General features: G+C 36.8%; 1 protein-coding gene across 2 annotated transcripts in view; it reads right to left on the bottom strand.

Moving 5' to 3' along the window:
* Nucleotides 1-14,626, bottom strand: part of znf609b (zinc finger protein 609b) — a 56,052-nt gene that overhangs the window by 36,096 nt on the left and 5,330 nt on the right. For both annotated transcript variants that reach the window (XM_051900845.1, XM_051900846.1), the window contains exon 2: nt 8,946-9,814. In XM_051900845.1, coding sequence (XP_051756805.1) covers nt 8,946-9,689 — 744 coding nt within the window. In that variant the 5' untranslated portion in view covers nt 9,690-9,814. The remainder of the gene's footprint in view (nt 1-8,945; nt 9,815-14,626) is intronic.

Below are 14,626 nucleotides of genomic sequence, written 5' to 3'. Positions count from 1 at the left end.
CATCAACTGGCTGCAGTCAGGTACAACATTGAGTGACTAAACAGCTGAACATGATTTACATCGTGTGCATCATTATAGCTCGGATACAGATCGACACCGCAGATAAAATGACACAAAAATGGTTCTGGCCAGAAAACACAATTGGCATGTCCTCTAATTTCACCTCATTTGATTAGATATTTATTGACTTATGATGAAGCCAAGCTCTCAGTTTTGGAGTAAAGCCCGCAACTGTTAGCAGTACAGTCAGAGTCTGAGTGCTCCTTTAGAGTCAAGAGGGAAAAACCAAAACACACATGCAAACATATACAACAAACTCTGTGTTTGTCTCAAGTTCTGTACTAGACCATCATGTCATTTACTCACCTCGTGATGTTCAAAAGCACAGTGTTTGTTTGATTTTTTCCAACTGCAAAATTAAGTACATAGCAGGACACAGTGAATAGCAGCTTTTGGATGTCAGGAAACCAAAATATCAGTAGTCAGACACCAGTGAAATCACTTCTTACAAATATTAACTTATAAAAGAAGAAAAAAGCAAATTAAATTGCCTAGACAAACGTAGCCTTTAAGTATTTCTCGGTAGAGTAAACAACATTGTTTTTTCAAGTATTTATTCAAGTAAACAATAATTAAGAGCAGTGATGGCTTCTCTTTTTGTCAATATTGTTGTTTGATTGACATGTTGAGTTACATGATTAATATTGACCTAAAAGTTGCAGCACAGATTCACAAGATTCAATATCTTGACAATTCAGATATTTGTTTGCAATAACAAACACTATCACATACATGCACACACGCATGTTAAATTTGAAAGTGGTACGCAGGTACCAAATTACTACCGACATTGCAGAAATACTGCTACTGGTGAAGGTTAGTGGTTTAACGGATCATATAACGGTTTTTGATTCACAGATCGGATAATTTTTTTGAACTAGTAAAGTTCAAACATTATTAAAGGCAAGTGAACGGTCAGTAAAAAAATAGGATCAAATACTCTAATTACAAACATAGATAAATACAATATAACAAAGTTACAAATAAAGTAAGGTCTAAACTGTAGTGTATTCAGTAGGCTTGCTGTGATAGTCTGTTCATCATCGCCCCCACCGTCGTTTAGATTTTTTTATAGTAATAAAAATAATTTAGTTCAGTTAGAAAACAGACACTACAATTAAAAACTGAACGCATTTGCTCAATGCAGCATGAGCCGAACGAGAGTCGCAACACAGACCAGCAGCAGGAGTCAGATTTCATTTATCAGGAGAGTGAGGAGCTGACTGACAAGACGATGACAAAAGATTAATGTAAATGTAAAAGCACCTATTTGGCAGTATTTTGGACTTAAACCCAGAGCTAAAAGGGAACCTGCAAAGGATTAGTTGTGTTTTTCTAGTTGTTGTGTTTTTCATTAAGAATAATAATAATGAACCCACCAGGGCTAAAATGCGCACGGCTGCACGGGCATTCGTAATGGCACGTGTCTGCTGGTGCAGAGCATTTTCAGTTCATTCCAATGGAAGCTCAACCTCCATAGGAATGCAGCCGTGTGCGCATTTTACTTTCGCTTTCGAATTAGCGATTTAATTCGAAATCGAAATTTAATTTGAAACTGGAAATTGCCGAAACTGGTATTTTGACAATTTTCTGTGTATGTGCCTGTTTAAGCGCATGAAGATGCAAAAGAGGAATCAATTCACCGTTTGCAATTCACCGTTCAACTCTGTGTGTGCGACTATGCATGAAGATAACAGCATGCAAGAATTGATGGTGAAACTTAGTAATTATTCCGCGAAACACATGCGTGCAGAGCCGTGGGGTCTGGTCCGTATGGATCACGGATCAATTATGATCCGTTTAACCCCTGGTGAAGTTACTGTTTTGTTTTTTTTTTCATTTAAGTACCAACTTGATACCAAAGTACCAGCAATTTCTAATTCACTACTTAATGCAAAAAAATTTTGTACGGAAAAGAGCAGCCAGAACACTCTGCTAAATAACTCATTCTGTGTTCCATGGAGGTTGGATGGTTATATGGCTTTGGAATTAAATGAAGATGAGAAAATTGTTTTTGAAATGTTGAAATGTGTTTTTAATCCTGTTAAAAACATCTATTTAAAGCTATATTGTGAACTCTCCAACAGCTTTAATTATAAGCGTAACAATTTTTTTTTTTAGAGGTGCTCACAGTAATGTGTCTTAACAGTAGATACACTGTTTTGTAGAAATATGTGGATTTGCTCATGATTCCAAGCAGAGAAAAGGGTGGCACCCAGAGTCAGGTCATGGCTGACACTGATTATGGGAACATGGGAGCATGGAAATATGAGCCTTTCATCTCACATGTGCACTTTGCACCCCTGAAGCAGCAAAACATATTGCACAGCACGTTCTCTCGACATAAAACATCCATAGCATTACATGACGTAATGAGTAGATGAGACTGAATGTGAAAAAAAACACACAACCCTTCAGCACCATGGCAGCATTAGTGTTGCTGAACTGCTCAATTCATTCAGGGGCTCCCATGACGAGAGAGTGTGAAATAGTGAAATAAAAAGCAGATGAATGTGGGAAAGGGAAAATATTTTAACAAAAGGCACAATTCTGCAAGAGAAATAAAAGGTTTTCTTTTTAAACAGATGAACAGCAAGCAACTCTTTGAGGAGGGCCAGTGACATATAAGAGACTCCACAATAAAGAAACAAAAGTTCCTAGAAATATACTTTGTTATATAGCTGCATTAGAGCTGGATAAAATTAGAATTTTTTCTTTAAAATAGAGGTCATGATTCTCCCACAATTCTGAATAGACAACTAAACAAAATAACATGCAATTTACTAGAGGTTCTGACAGATGTTAATTGCTGCAGTATATTTAAAAAATATTTAATTAATCTGAATGTATTTTTTTTTTTTTCAAATTGGGTTGAATGAATGATTCAATGACTCACTCATTAAGACTTCACTTGTTTCATTGATGGATGAATCAGCTTTTTTGAACAAATATTTTGAATGAATGCGTCAATAAAAAATATATTTTTAACAGTCACTCGTCACTACCTACTGATATAACAAGGTAATTGATACAATCTTTATTTGAAACATCAAGTTACTTTCAAAATGTTATTTACTCTATTTAGTAGTAGCAGACTTTATTATCCCCTTGGGGAAATTTTGTTGTATTTCGATCGCTACCGTAAACAGTGTTTATATCCGAACTATAAACTTTCATTCCAGTATTTCTGTGATAATTTAAATTATTGTAAGACAGAAATAATGACACTGTGTGGTCAAAAAAAACTGTTTGTGAAGCTGTTTCATACCTATACATGACAACAACTGCTCTCTCTGGATTAGCAGCAGTGCCAACGCAGATCTGAATGTTCAATGTGACTGTACTTGTCAAAGGTTTAATAGACGTCGACAAATTGCTGTCATTTAGGAATAAGATCACGTGGTTGTTTGAATCGAGATCGCAATCTTTTAACGAATAATTGTGCAGCTCTAATTATGCCAGACATTATGATATCAAGACAGTTGTATCACCCTGAAATTTCTGAGTCGCATGACTTTCATGCAACATTCAATGCCAATATGCATAGATTTGTAAATTGCGAACTAAAGCAGCGCTAGACGCAGCCTGGATTGTCTCCTGCACAAAGAAATCCTAAATCATTCTGTCGCTGAAATCTTTAACAATAGCCTCTAATCTTCTTAAAAGGATCTTTCCAGTGACACTAACCTCATTAGAGCAAGAGTAACTCGACACACAATGCCAGAGCACAAAGATGTTAAACACACCACAAGACTAAGCAACCTTGAATGGCAGCTCTTTACACATTCTGCAGTAGAAGAAAGATGTATGAATGAGATCTTGTGATTTTCTTGATCAAACAATAATGTTCCACTTTTCATTGCAGCCCAAGGGCTTAAAGTATTGTGCTTGTCAAAATGAAAGAACTGCCATTATAAAGAGATTCATGATGGTCCAATGCCCACCCCAACAACACTGGGTCACTTTATACAACAGCTGTTTTTGCTAAAGGAGAAGGCTAAATCATTTTTCATTTCAGAAAAACAATGTGCTGCACATGCTGGGGATTATGCAAAGTTTTCTACAAAAATTACAGCCCATCACTGCAAGTTACCACCCTCATTCTGTACCGTGAGAGAGAGAGAGCACTTCAAATGATCAGACCACATGCCCTAAACTGCCTACACCACATCCCAATTCATAATATCCATCCTAAACAGTCAGCCAGAGAAGGATTAGTGTGTCTCAAACATATGCCAAAAGATTTTGGGATGATGAACTGCTTTCAGTGGATTTTCAAAAGTGCACTTCAGGCTAATATTGTTCACAACCCCTTGGAGTTTGCAGCATTTTGCTTTCAACTCTTTTAACTGTGACGAATGTGAGGCTGAAGCTTTAATAAGGATGAAAAATAAATTGGAACCATATTGGTTACTGGCCAATATTTGAGTCCTGTATTTATTTATGTATCGGTATTGATATTGGATAATGGACAATGAATTGTGTATGCTCATTTCCACCGATTTTTAAAATGTGTGATTGCTCACAGTATCATTATTTCTGTCTTACAATAATTTAAATTATCACAGAAGTACTGTGATTAGAGCTGCATGATTAATTGCAATTAACACGAAATCACGCTTTATGAACCGACAAAGACATTTAATAACATGTTTTTACTCCAATCTTCTTCTTCTTACACAGAATAAGGCACACAACATATTTATTTCCTAGTATTCTATACAGTGATAAAGGCTATGCTGATTGCAAAAGGCTATTGCGTTATAAATATACTTTATTATCATGAAAAAACAGAAGGCTTGAAGAACTCAGATAAACCATATATTGTTGTAGTCATGTGTTTATTAGTCATGTTTAATCAATCAAAGCATTTCAATCTTCTGTTTATTCAGCTACAGCGAAAGTATGATGCCCATTGGGATTTTCTGCAATGACATGCATTATATCATACTTCTTCTGCGGGGCATATTTGGAGTTTCTGCACGAGAGCACCCTCTGGCTTTCAGATGGAGCAGCATTTATTACTGATCACAGAGCTGTGCTTCACTGACAAGCTGCGCATTAAAAAAAATTTGCGTCCTAACTGTGATATGTTTATAGCTCAGATATAAACACTGATGTCTACGGAAGTGATCAAAATAGAGGAAATCATCTTTTGCAAAGTAACTTGATGCTTCAAATAAAGATTGTATCAATTATATCGTTACACCAGTAGGTGGCGACAAGTGACAATGGATTGGTCACTGAATCATTCATTCATTCAAGAGATTCTTTCAAAAATGCTGATTCATCCAGTAATGAAACAAGTGAAGTCTTTATGAGTGAGTCATTAATTGAATTATTTTTAAAAAATTCGATTTGAACGAATGATTCAAATTTAAAATATTTTTAAATAGACTGCAGCAATTAACACTGTCAGAACATTTTCTCAGAATTGTGGGAGAACTGTGATTTCTATTTAAAAAAAAAAAAAAAAAGAAAAATTGTGATTCTCAATTCATCCAGAATCGTGCAGCTCTAATGTGCACTGATCAACTGTTTCTGAATAAAAGACTAAATTAAATCTGTACATAATATAAAGTGATTGTGTTTCTTCAGAAGACATTTTCAGCTGAACTAGCCCTTCAAATTAATTAAATTTACAAGCACCAAAACCTTGAGGAAAAAAAAAAAATTGCTTATCATGGTGGTAGTGTGACCCAATTAATAGTTCGTATTTTCAGTAATGCAAGTAAGTGAATTGCGAAGAAGTCCTAATTTCTTCACCAGTCCTTTTTCGCCTCAGTGGAACTGGGACCGCTGACAAGCTCCTTAGTGTGTAGGAAGTTAAAGACTTCATCCACTTACAGAGCAACCCCCCCTCCCCCTCCCCCATTTAGCCAGGTCATTTGTTCCCCCTTCTCTTTCCTCTGGCCCTCGAGTGGCCTTTTTTCTCAGCAGATCTGAGTAAGAGCACCTTCCAACCCCTCGCAAAGCTACAAGTAGACTTCACCACTGGCATTTAACACATGATCTCTCCAACCTCCGTTTGGAAGCACTGCGGCAACTTGAGGCATTCAACAGTTCTCTCTCATTTATTCATTCCTTCCCTCATTTATCGGTCTCTGTTTGTTTATCCCCCTCTGTTCTGCCCTCTAGCTTTCTCTCTGCTCACATTGAGAGGTGAAATGAGGCATGCTGGAAATTTGCTGGCTGACAATGGAGGACAGCTGCTCTCACTGCTCAAGCCTTTCATGAGCTGAATTAGCAGTGCGAGCTCGCCGAGCTCCCTTCCCCCACCCTCGCTGCTGGCTTTAACACCCATCCAGACATACTCACAGTCGCCATGTACAAAGCTGAGGGAAACACACCACGAAAGGGCTTTGTTTCCCAAATCTGCCATTGCTCTAATTGCTGATATTTTGCCACCTTGTATTTTTTTAATCAATTCCCTCTCGCATGCTGCATAATAAGCCAAAATTAGGTGTGGGCGATATGACCAAAATCTTATTTCACGATATGAAAACTATATTGTGAAATAAAATTTATTTTTATTTTATTTTTCTATTTTTGTTTCTAAAAATAAGAACAGTAAGAACAGATCAGGTACAATAGGTTTATTTAACGTAGTTAGAAATAGAACAGAAATGGAATAATCAAATGTAAAAAAATACTGCATAGAGTCTTCACTGTATGAATTAAATATAAATTTATTCTTATTAAAGCTACAAAAGTTATTCAGTCGAGCAGTAAGTTATTTTCTCTTTTTGTTGGATTTGACAGGTCAAATCACGTTTATTAGGCTGCTGACACTTTAAGAGCGAATGCACGGATCCATTATACTGATACACATCTGGTTTACACCCAACTGTTTACCTTCACTTGAGACATAACGGACTGTATTTACATTTTGACATAACTGTGTGTGTATTCGACCATTCACGTGCAATAAGATGTGAAAGAGAAATAAATTTGCGCATCAAGCATGTCCCAAATTCGTGATCGCCTTCTGAGAGAGGCAGCTTTTCATGCGTGCCCTTTGGCAATGTGCCAGTCAGCAAGAGCGAACAGCGCGAGTTCTTTTTCATGACTAACTCTGCTATTTTTAACAATTTTAAATATTTTTAACATCAATCACATCCCGCTCTATTGTCTCATTTATGCGTTTCATCACTCTCAAGTGCCAATAGTGCTGTGCTACATGTATATTTTTACACACCGTGATATACACAATATAGCAAAAAAAACTATACCAAAATCTATTTAAAATACATTAATTTCATACTAAGTATACTTCAAATCCATTAACATGTTTATTGACACATCACTTAAGACTTATTGATATAAAATTATAATTAAACTTGATTTGGACTATTTCTTTCTTCTGTACATTTTTTAATATTATACCTAAAAAGCGTTTTAATATATCACTATTAATAAGGATTGTATGATCTTTGTATAATTTCAGACTTTAAATGCAAGATATTTAAAGTGTACCTGTAAGTGTAAGTATACTTGCAATAGTTCCACTTTAGTGCAATCAAATATACAGTCAAATATAAGTATAATAAAATATAAGTACATTGGCCTACAGGAATTCATTACATTAAATACCAATGCACAATTAACAATGTAAACTGCAAAAAAAAAAAAAAAGTGCTCAACCAATTTATTGTACAAATAATTGCATTCTTGCTTCAAGTTTTAAATCTTTTAATTGCATAATATCCACTTGACCTAACAGGAAACATTCATGTTAACAATTACCGGGAAGCAAAAATCTTTTTTGTACTGACGTTTCCAAGAAGATTGCGCACTTTGGAAATCTGGGGAGTGTACAGGATTTGCCTTTGATTTACAGCATTTGGGTCATCAATGCAACATTTGCTCTTTAGCGATCTGAAATTATGGTTACCTACCTAATCTACCACAGATTTATTTTGTCACGGCATGCCACAGAAAAGACAAAAAGGCTTAGCAGGGCTTTAAAACCATCTCCAGAAGACACAGGGTAGGCACTTTATAGTAACTGGAATTTCAATGTTGGCAAATCTACGTAACAAAGCACAACAGTAGCAAACATAATCCTGAAATGAATATGACAATCCGCATTTGTTCTTTTAGTCAAACCATACTGTACTTGCAAGAAATTACATCATTAAGTTTAACACAGTGGAAGCCACCACTGTTTCCACAGATAAAAGGCCAATGTAAAAGTTACAAACAAACACTGGCATCACTTATCTGCTTAAGATCTGAAACTGGATTTGAAGCTTTAATTGGAATTTCCTTCCCAATTTTAATGATCCCCAGAAGCACAGAAGCTGTTCTGTTCTGATTAAAAGCTTGTATACAAGCAGATAATTGAACTTCTTCCAACCCTTCCCCCACATCAAGTTTAGGCCAGTGGGTTCGAGGGGTCTGAGCTTTTTCCCTACCCTCCCCCCAAACACATCTTTGGCTCTTGGGATTAACAGTCAAACCAGCCCTAAACTTCCCTCTATTTAAAGACCGGAACAACAGAAAAAAAAAAAAAAATCAAGCCAAACAAATTTGTAGTGTAATAATGTTAGCATAATACTGAAAATATTGTTTGAATATATGTTTACACAAACTATGATAATTCAATTAACCTTTTAGAAAGATTTTTTTTTTTAAATGCAAGAGCGGTTGAAACACCATGATGATTATCTTATTTAGGTACTGCAAGTCCTCTCTTTACTTTCTGATCAAAAAGTTCAAATCAAAAAGCACACACAATGCCAAAAACAGGATGCGAAGCAGATATATACAGTATTACCCATGTTTAGGTCATTAATATTGACTCAAGTTATCAATACGTCAATAACACAATTTGCATTAGCTGCTAAATGGTTGAAATACACAAACGGGCCATCCGTGCTTACCTTTTCATTTTTTATCTTCTTCAAAGCTCTGCATTCCCCGTCAAGCTCCTCTGGCTCTGATTTAATAGCTAACGGAGAAACAATTCCAACAGTTTCCAGAGCATTATTCCCAAGTTGCTCTGTCACAGCCATGTCTGCATTCTGCGTATTGTCAAAGGGCGTGTTGCGTGCGCTTCCAAACGCCTGAACGTTTGCAACTATCTCCTTTTCAATTGCCACGACTGCAACTGGTCCACTTTCACTTTTTTCTTTCTTGTTTTTCCCACTCGATACTTCCTTTTCCTTTTTGCTGTTCGGCACACCGCGTGAGGCCTTGGCGCCCTTCTCGACACCTTTGCCCGTAGCGGAGTTGCCGCCTCCTGAACTACCTGTCGCACCAGTAACCTCCCCTTGGGTCCGTCCCTGATGGTCCTTTTTTGCTCCATCTGCAGCTGGAGACTTGCTGCTATTGTCTTTAGAATTTTTGTTGCGTTTCGATTTCGATTTGCTCTCTTTGCCCTGAGGGGCACTCACGGGGCTAACGAACTTGATATTGTCTGGCAGAGCCGCTACTGCGCTAGGTGGAGCTGCCATTCCTCCTCCGTCCTTGGTGCCAGACATCTCAAGTTTGTCCTTCTCTAAGTCAGCGTCAAGGTCGATAATCAGATTTCCAACCCCGATATCCCACTCATCACCGCTGTCGTAAGTGTCCACCGCATTCGAGTCCACACCTTTCCCGCCTGCAGTGCCACCACTTAGGGACATTTTAGTGCCAGCGGCCCAGGTTTGTCACAGTAACGTCTGATTTCTCAGACTGCCAGGGTGTGGGGAGAAGGAGAACCGTAACCTCAACGTATTGACGTCAACTTCCCAGTCACCCACATTTTGCCCTAGAGGAGACACATACAAAGAGGGATTATCTGTCTTGAAATTGTACTCTGAAAAGGAAACAGTAAGGGATGAATATGCAGCACTAAACAAGGACTTGGCTTACCACACAAGAGCAAATACAAAAAATGCAAACAATAACTTTCAATAGTTTGTTAGCCAACAATTTTCCTGAACCTTCTTAACATAGTATATAAATTGAATACAAGGAAAAGCATGAGTGTAACATTGTCCCAACCAGATGCAATCAGTCCTTTCCATGTTAATTTGAGAAACTCAACAGAACTTTGAGTATTATTTTGCGGTAAAGATTTTTTATCTCATCACATTTAATTCAAATTTCAGTAGCACTTTATTTTACAGTTCTGTTATGCATGTACATACTAAGTACTTATTATAGTAATAACTACTGAGTAATAACTAGATAACGGAACCCAACCTTAACACATGTTAAGTCCATCCATGTAGTTACCTTATATTACTCAGTACTTTCTTGGGTTAGTACATTGTAAGTGCATGTACTGTAAAATTAAGTGCAACCAACATTTTGTAACTTATTAGTTTCTGTTACTGTGGCATTTGGCGATTCAGCAATGTAAAACGATAAAGGAAAAACTTGAATAAGAGTTTAGAATTAGAAAGATTATTATTTTTTTACCAGTTGGTACTACTATTCATCCAGATACAAATGTGCAGAGCACTGTTAGTAAAGGCACATAAAGGTATGAACTACATACCTCACGAACATCAAAATGGATGTTGATTTGGTGATTGCGACGATGGTTAACTTTTTACACAACACAATAATAAACTTTAGAAAATTGTATTGAAAGAGACTGACATAATGGCCAGGACAATTAATCATTCATTCAATTATCATTAATTAATATTTGGCCGTTTAAAGGCCCTTTACACCTGGTATTAAGATTTAGTTTTAGTCGATCTGATCACAAGTAGACGAGGAAGACACATTCCCATTTACTTAGTGTTTTAATCCGTCTCTTTTGTCCACTTTTGACCACTTTTTCAAGGGGAGGGTCTATGGGTGGGTAAATGTATGGGTTTTTTCAGATCTTTCGAGCTAATGGATAGAGCTTGCGGAATTTACATACGAACGCGCTCGGAGACAACGGAAAAACATACGGAGAGCAGCAGCTTTTGTTTCCGCTCTGATAGCCGCCAGACCACGGCGAACACTGTGAGTGCGTGTTAGAAATCAGGAACGGTGAGAGAAGATTGTGCTTGGTACGTTTTTCATCTTCAAACTAAACTTGTCTTCAGCCGACAAAGTTTAAATTCCATCTGGCCAGCGCGCTTCCCATAATGCTTACGTATTAGGTCAGTAGGCGGAGAGAAGGTGGTCTTTTGTGGCTGTTCGAAAGCATTTGACAACATGAGCGTCTACACTACAAAAGTAATCCGGTCTAATGCATTTTCGACTACCTCTGGAAGCCGTTGAAAGTGGACTTGTTTAAAACATTTTAGACCCTGTTTACACCTGTATTTAGCGTCGTCCACTGTGATCGGATCGACCAAAATACCATCTTAATACCAGGTGTAAACAGTGCCTAAGATTACTGGGTAAAATTTCCTTCTTTTGCCAGTTTCAAAATCTGTCAACAGTCATGAAAACAGATAATAAACAGTTTTATGTTGTCTCATTTCTTTGACTTAAATATTATTGTGCATATATTAGCATTATACTGGCATTGTATACATACATATATATATATATGTAAGTATTATACCCTGCTTTCTAGACATCTGCATTGGCCATTGAAAAACCTATCACTTGACCACTATACTTCGGTTGTTAAACATCTATATCTTGCAAACAAGATGATACAAATCACAATGTTACACTCTAAACAATGAGCAAATTTTAGATAAAAAAAAAAAGTAACATTTTTGCAAAGACATTCACTTCTAATCAGAAAACTGATCTGTGAAATTGTGAGCACTTTGACCTATATTACATGCCAAAGTATTGGTTAAGAGCACATGTCTGCTGATATTGGACTGCATTCAAAGCCTGATGTCTGTAGACTAATTAAGGCAGCCATTCTTCTACACAGGTCATCTCTGCTTAGCAAGGGTATGGCCAAATAAGCTAACACAAGTCAAAAGAGCATGCACTTTGACCTCTGACAGTGTAAATAATTAACACTCAAGTCTGCAGCATTTGTCCTGCAATGCCAATGGGCTCAGAGCTGCAAACACGGGCTGGAAAATAACTTGAAATGACCAGAGTGTTCTAATAAAAAGAAACCGCTCACGTTAGATCTGTAAGCATCTGATTAACTCATGTTACTCTATCCATATCTGAAATGCTTCGCCAAGCTTAACAGCAAATCAGTTCAGTGAGCGGAGGGCTTTGTTCAATAAGCTGGAGCTTATACCAGCCTTTCATTTACTTCCATATAGGTTTTCACAAGTCTCTGATCATCACAAAAGCCAAATAGTGGCATTGAATGCAAGCAATATCATTTCAGACACTGTAATTCCCCAAACAAGCATCTCCTACAAATCGATTGTGCTTTTAGCTTCAATGCCTAATACGTTGCTACTAAGGATGAGTAGATCAATTTTGAAATAGATACTTACAATAACAATGTTTTATTTTAAAGCTCAATCCTCAAATAAAAGTATATATGCTAAGTGTTTATTTCATTCCACTACACAATGAGAGATACATGTATGTATGCATGTATATTTACACAGTCTAATCTTGTCTAATTTCCAGTATATGTGTATATGTGTGTGTGTGTGTATATATATATATATATATATATTTTTTTTTATATATATAAAATGGAGATGCTTATCATAAGTTTGTTTGATAACTTATTGTACTTTGTTGTTATAAATTATATATCTAATTTTTGGTTTATATAATAAACAAAGAATAATTAAAGGCACAGTATGTAAGTTTCACCGCTAGAGATCTAGTTTTCAAAACAAAAGCAAAGACGTAGCTTGATGACGCTGTGATGAGCATGGAATCATGGGAGTTGTCATCTTCTCCTCCACATCCAATGGAAAACAATCCAACAGGAAATCAAGTTCATGCATGAGCTAATGTATTAAAGTTTTATTAACGTTACTGTGGTATGAAGCAGGAGAGGCCGAGAGTCTGGGACATTGCTGTTTTTATTATGCTTATATGCATTTTTCTGATTATGCTATGCTAGCCACTTGACAAAATAGTAGGGTTGTCAAAAGTACCAGGTAGGTACTGAAATTTAAAAAATTTGATGAATCCACCATTTCCCCCTAGCATTTTGAGCGGGTTCTTAAACACCTCTGATTGGCCATTGTGTTCACGTGCTCAACAAGTATGTCTGTGATTGGCTACAATGATCAACGCTTCACAAACATGTTGTAAATAAACACCTTTGACACTCTTTACCTAGCGCTTACACAGATACACACGGGAGTGTTTGAAAGCAGGCGTCTATCAGCGGATCCCTAATATATCCTCTGATAGACGGATCCGCTGAGAGACGCCTGCTTTCAAACGCTCCCGTGTGTAGCTGTGTAAGCGCTCTGTGAAGAGCATCAAAGGTGTTTATTTTTCAACATGTTTTTGAAGTGTTGATCATTGTAGCCAATCACAGACATACTTGTTGAGCACGTGAACACAATGGCCAATCAGAGGTGTTTAAGAATCCGCTCAACAGCACTCAAAATGCTAGGGGAGTTGCTCACCTGTCTAATAAAACCCATAATTTATTTAAGGGTCAGTGGTGTTTCCATGGTTTTTAAGGAAGTAAAAGCGGAAATCAAGGGTAGTGCGGAAATGACGTCATTGACATACAATGCAATGACATGGCCATTACACTGGTTAAAATTGCTGATTTCTCTGGATTTAAACATTGTTGGAAACATTTGGGATACTCTAAGTATACAAGTCAGCAATTTATAACATTGTTTCAGTGGATTTTTTAAAAATATTTTAAGCCAAAAAAAATCTTACATATTGTGTTAATACATTGCTAAATGTCTAAAATTAGTCAACAGGTATAATGAAATGATTTAAAAAGAAAACCGTAGATACCACATCATACTAAAACATAAAAGCTTATTTAATTCTTTCCTAAGTGAAATGTCCATGGTTACCAAACAGATAGGATAGGATAGGATATTCTAAGTTAGGATGTTTCTGTAATACAGTGATGAAGATAATTGCGTTGCCATTTAAATAAAGATTTGTTTTCTACCGCAAATGAGCCATTGGATTCCCTGTAACTATGCCTTGTAAATGACAATAGCCCACCAAAAACAAGACACAAAACCTCGTATTGACTGCAGGCCCCTCATTGACGAGCCATCATCTGACGAGCATAATCCCAGATGGTCTTTCTTACATCTAAAGACTGCAGCTGTTCTGCTGGAACAAACAGTCAAAGGGGTCAAAGTCAGTTTGTAACATCTGTAGCTAACCTGTGCACTGCGGTTTCACGTGAAAAGCCTGTTTGATCCCTTTAAAAGTCTAGGAGACGTACAGCTTATTCAATCCGCTGATTTTTAAACACTGCATTATCGAATGAGTGTTTTGGGATCACGAATCCCAATATTTTTCAGCCTTCTGAAAATGTATGATATGCATTCTTGATTTATCTGCTGTAAAATGACTAAAAATGGCTAAGGGAACTACCTTATTGAGCAAAGAGCTGTCGTTGCCAAGTAAATTTAAGAGGCTAAATTCAAGATCCAAAATACAGTAAAAATCTAAGGCATGCTTTCCACAGTTTTTCACTAAATGTACACCAGATATAATGATATCTGATCATTTCTATTTATGTGCACCAATG

This window comes from Ctenopharyngodon idella, chromosome 7 (genome assembly GCF_019924925.1).
Source record: "Ctenopharyngodon idella isolate HZGC_01 chromosome 7, HZGC01, whole genome shotgun sequence".
Classification (NCBI taxonomy): Eukaryota; Metazoa; Chordata; class Actinopteri; order Cypriniformes; family Xenocyprididae; genus Ctenopharyngodon; species Ctenopharyngodon idella.
This window is presented reverse-complemented; position numbering and strand designations above follow the sequence as displayed.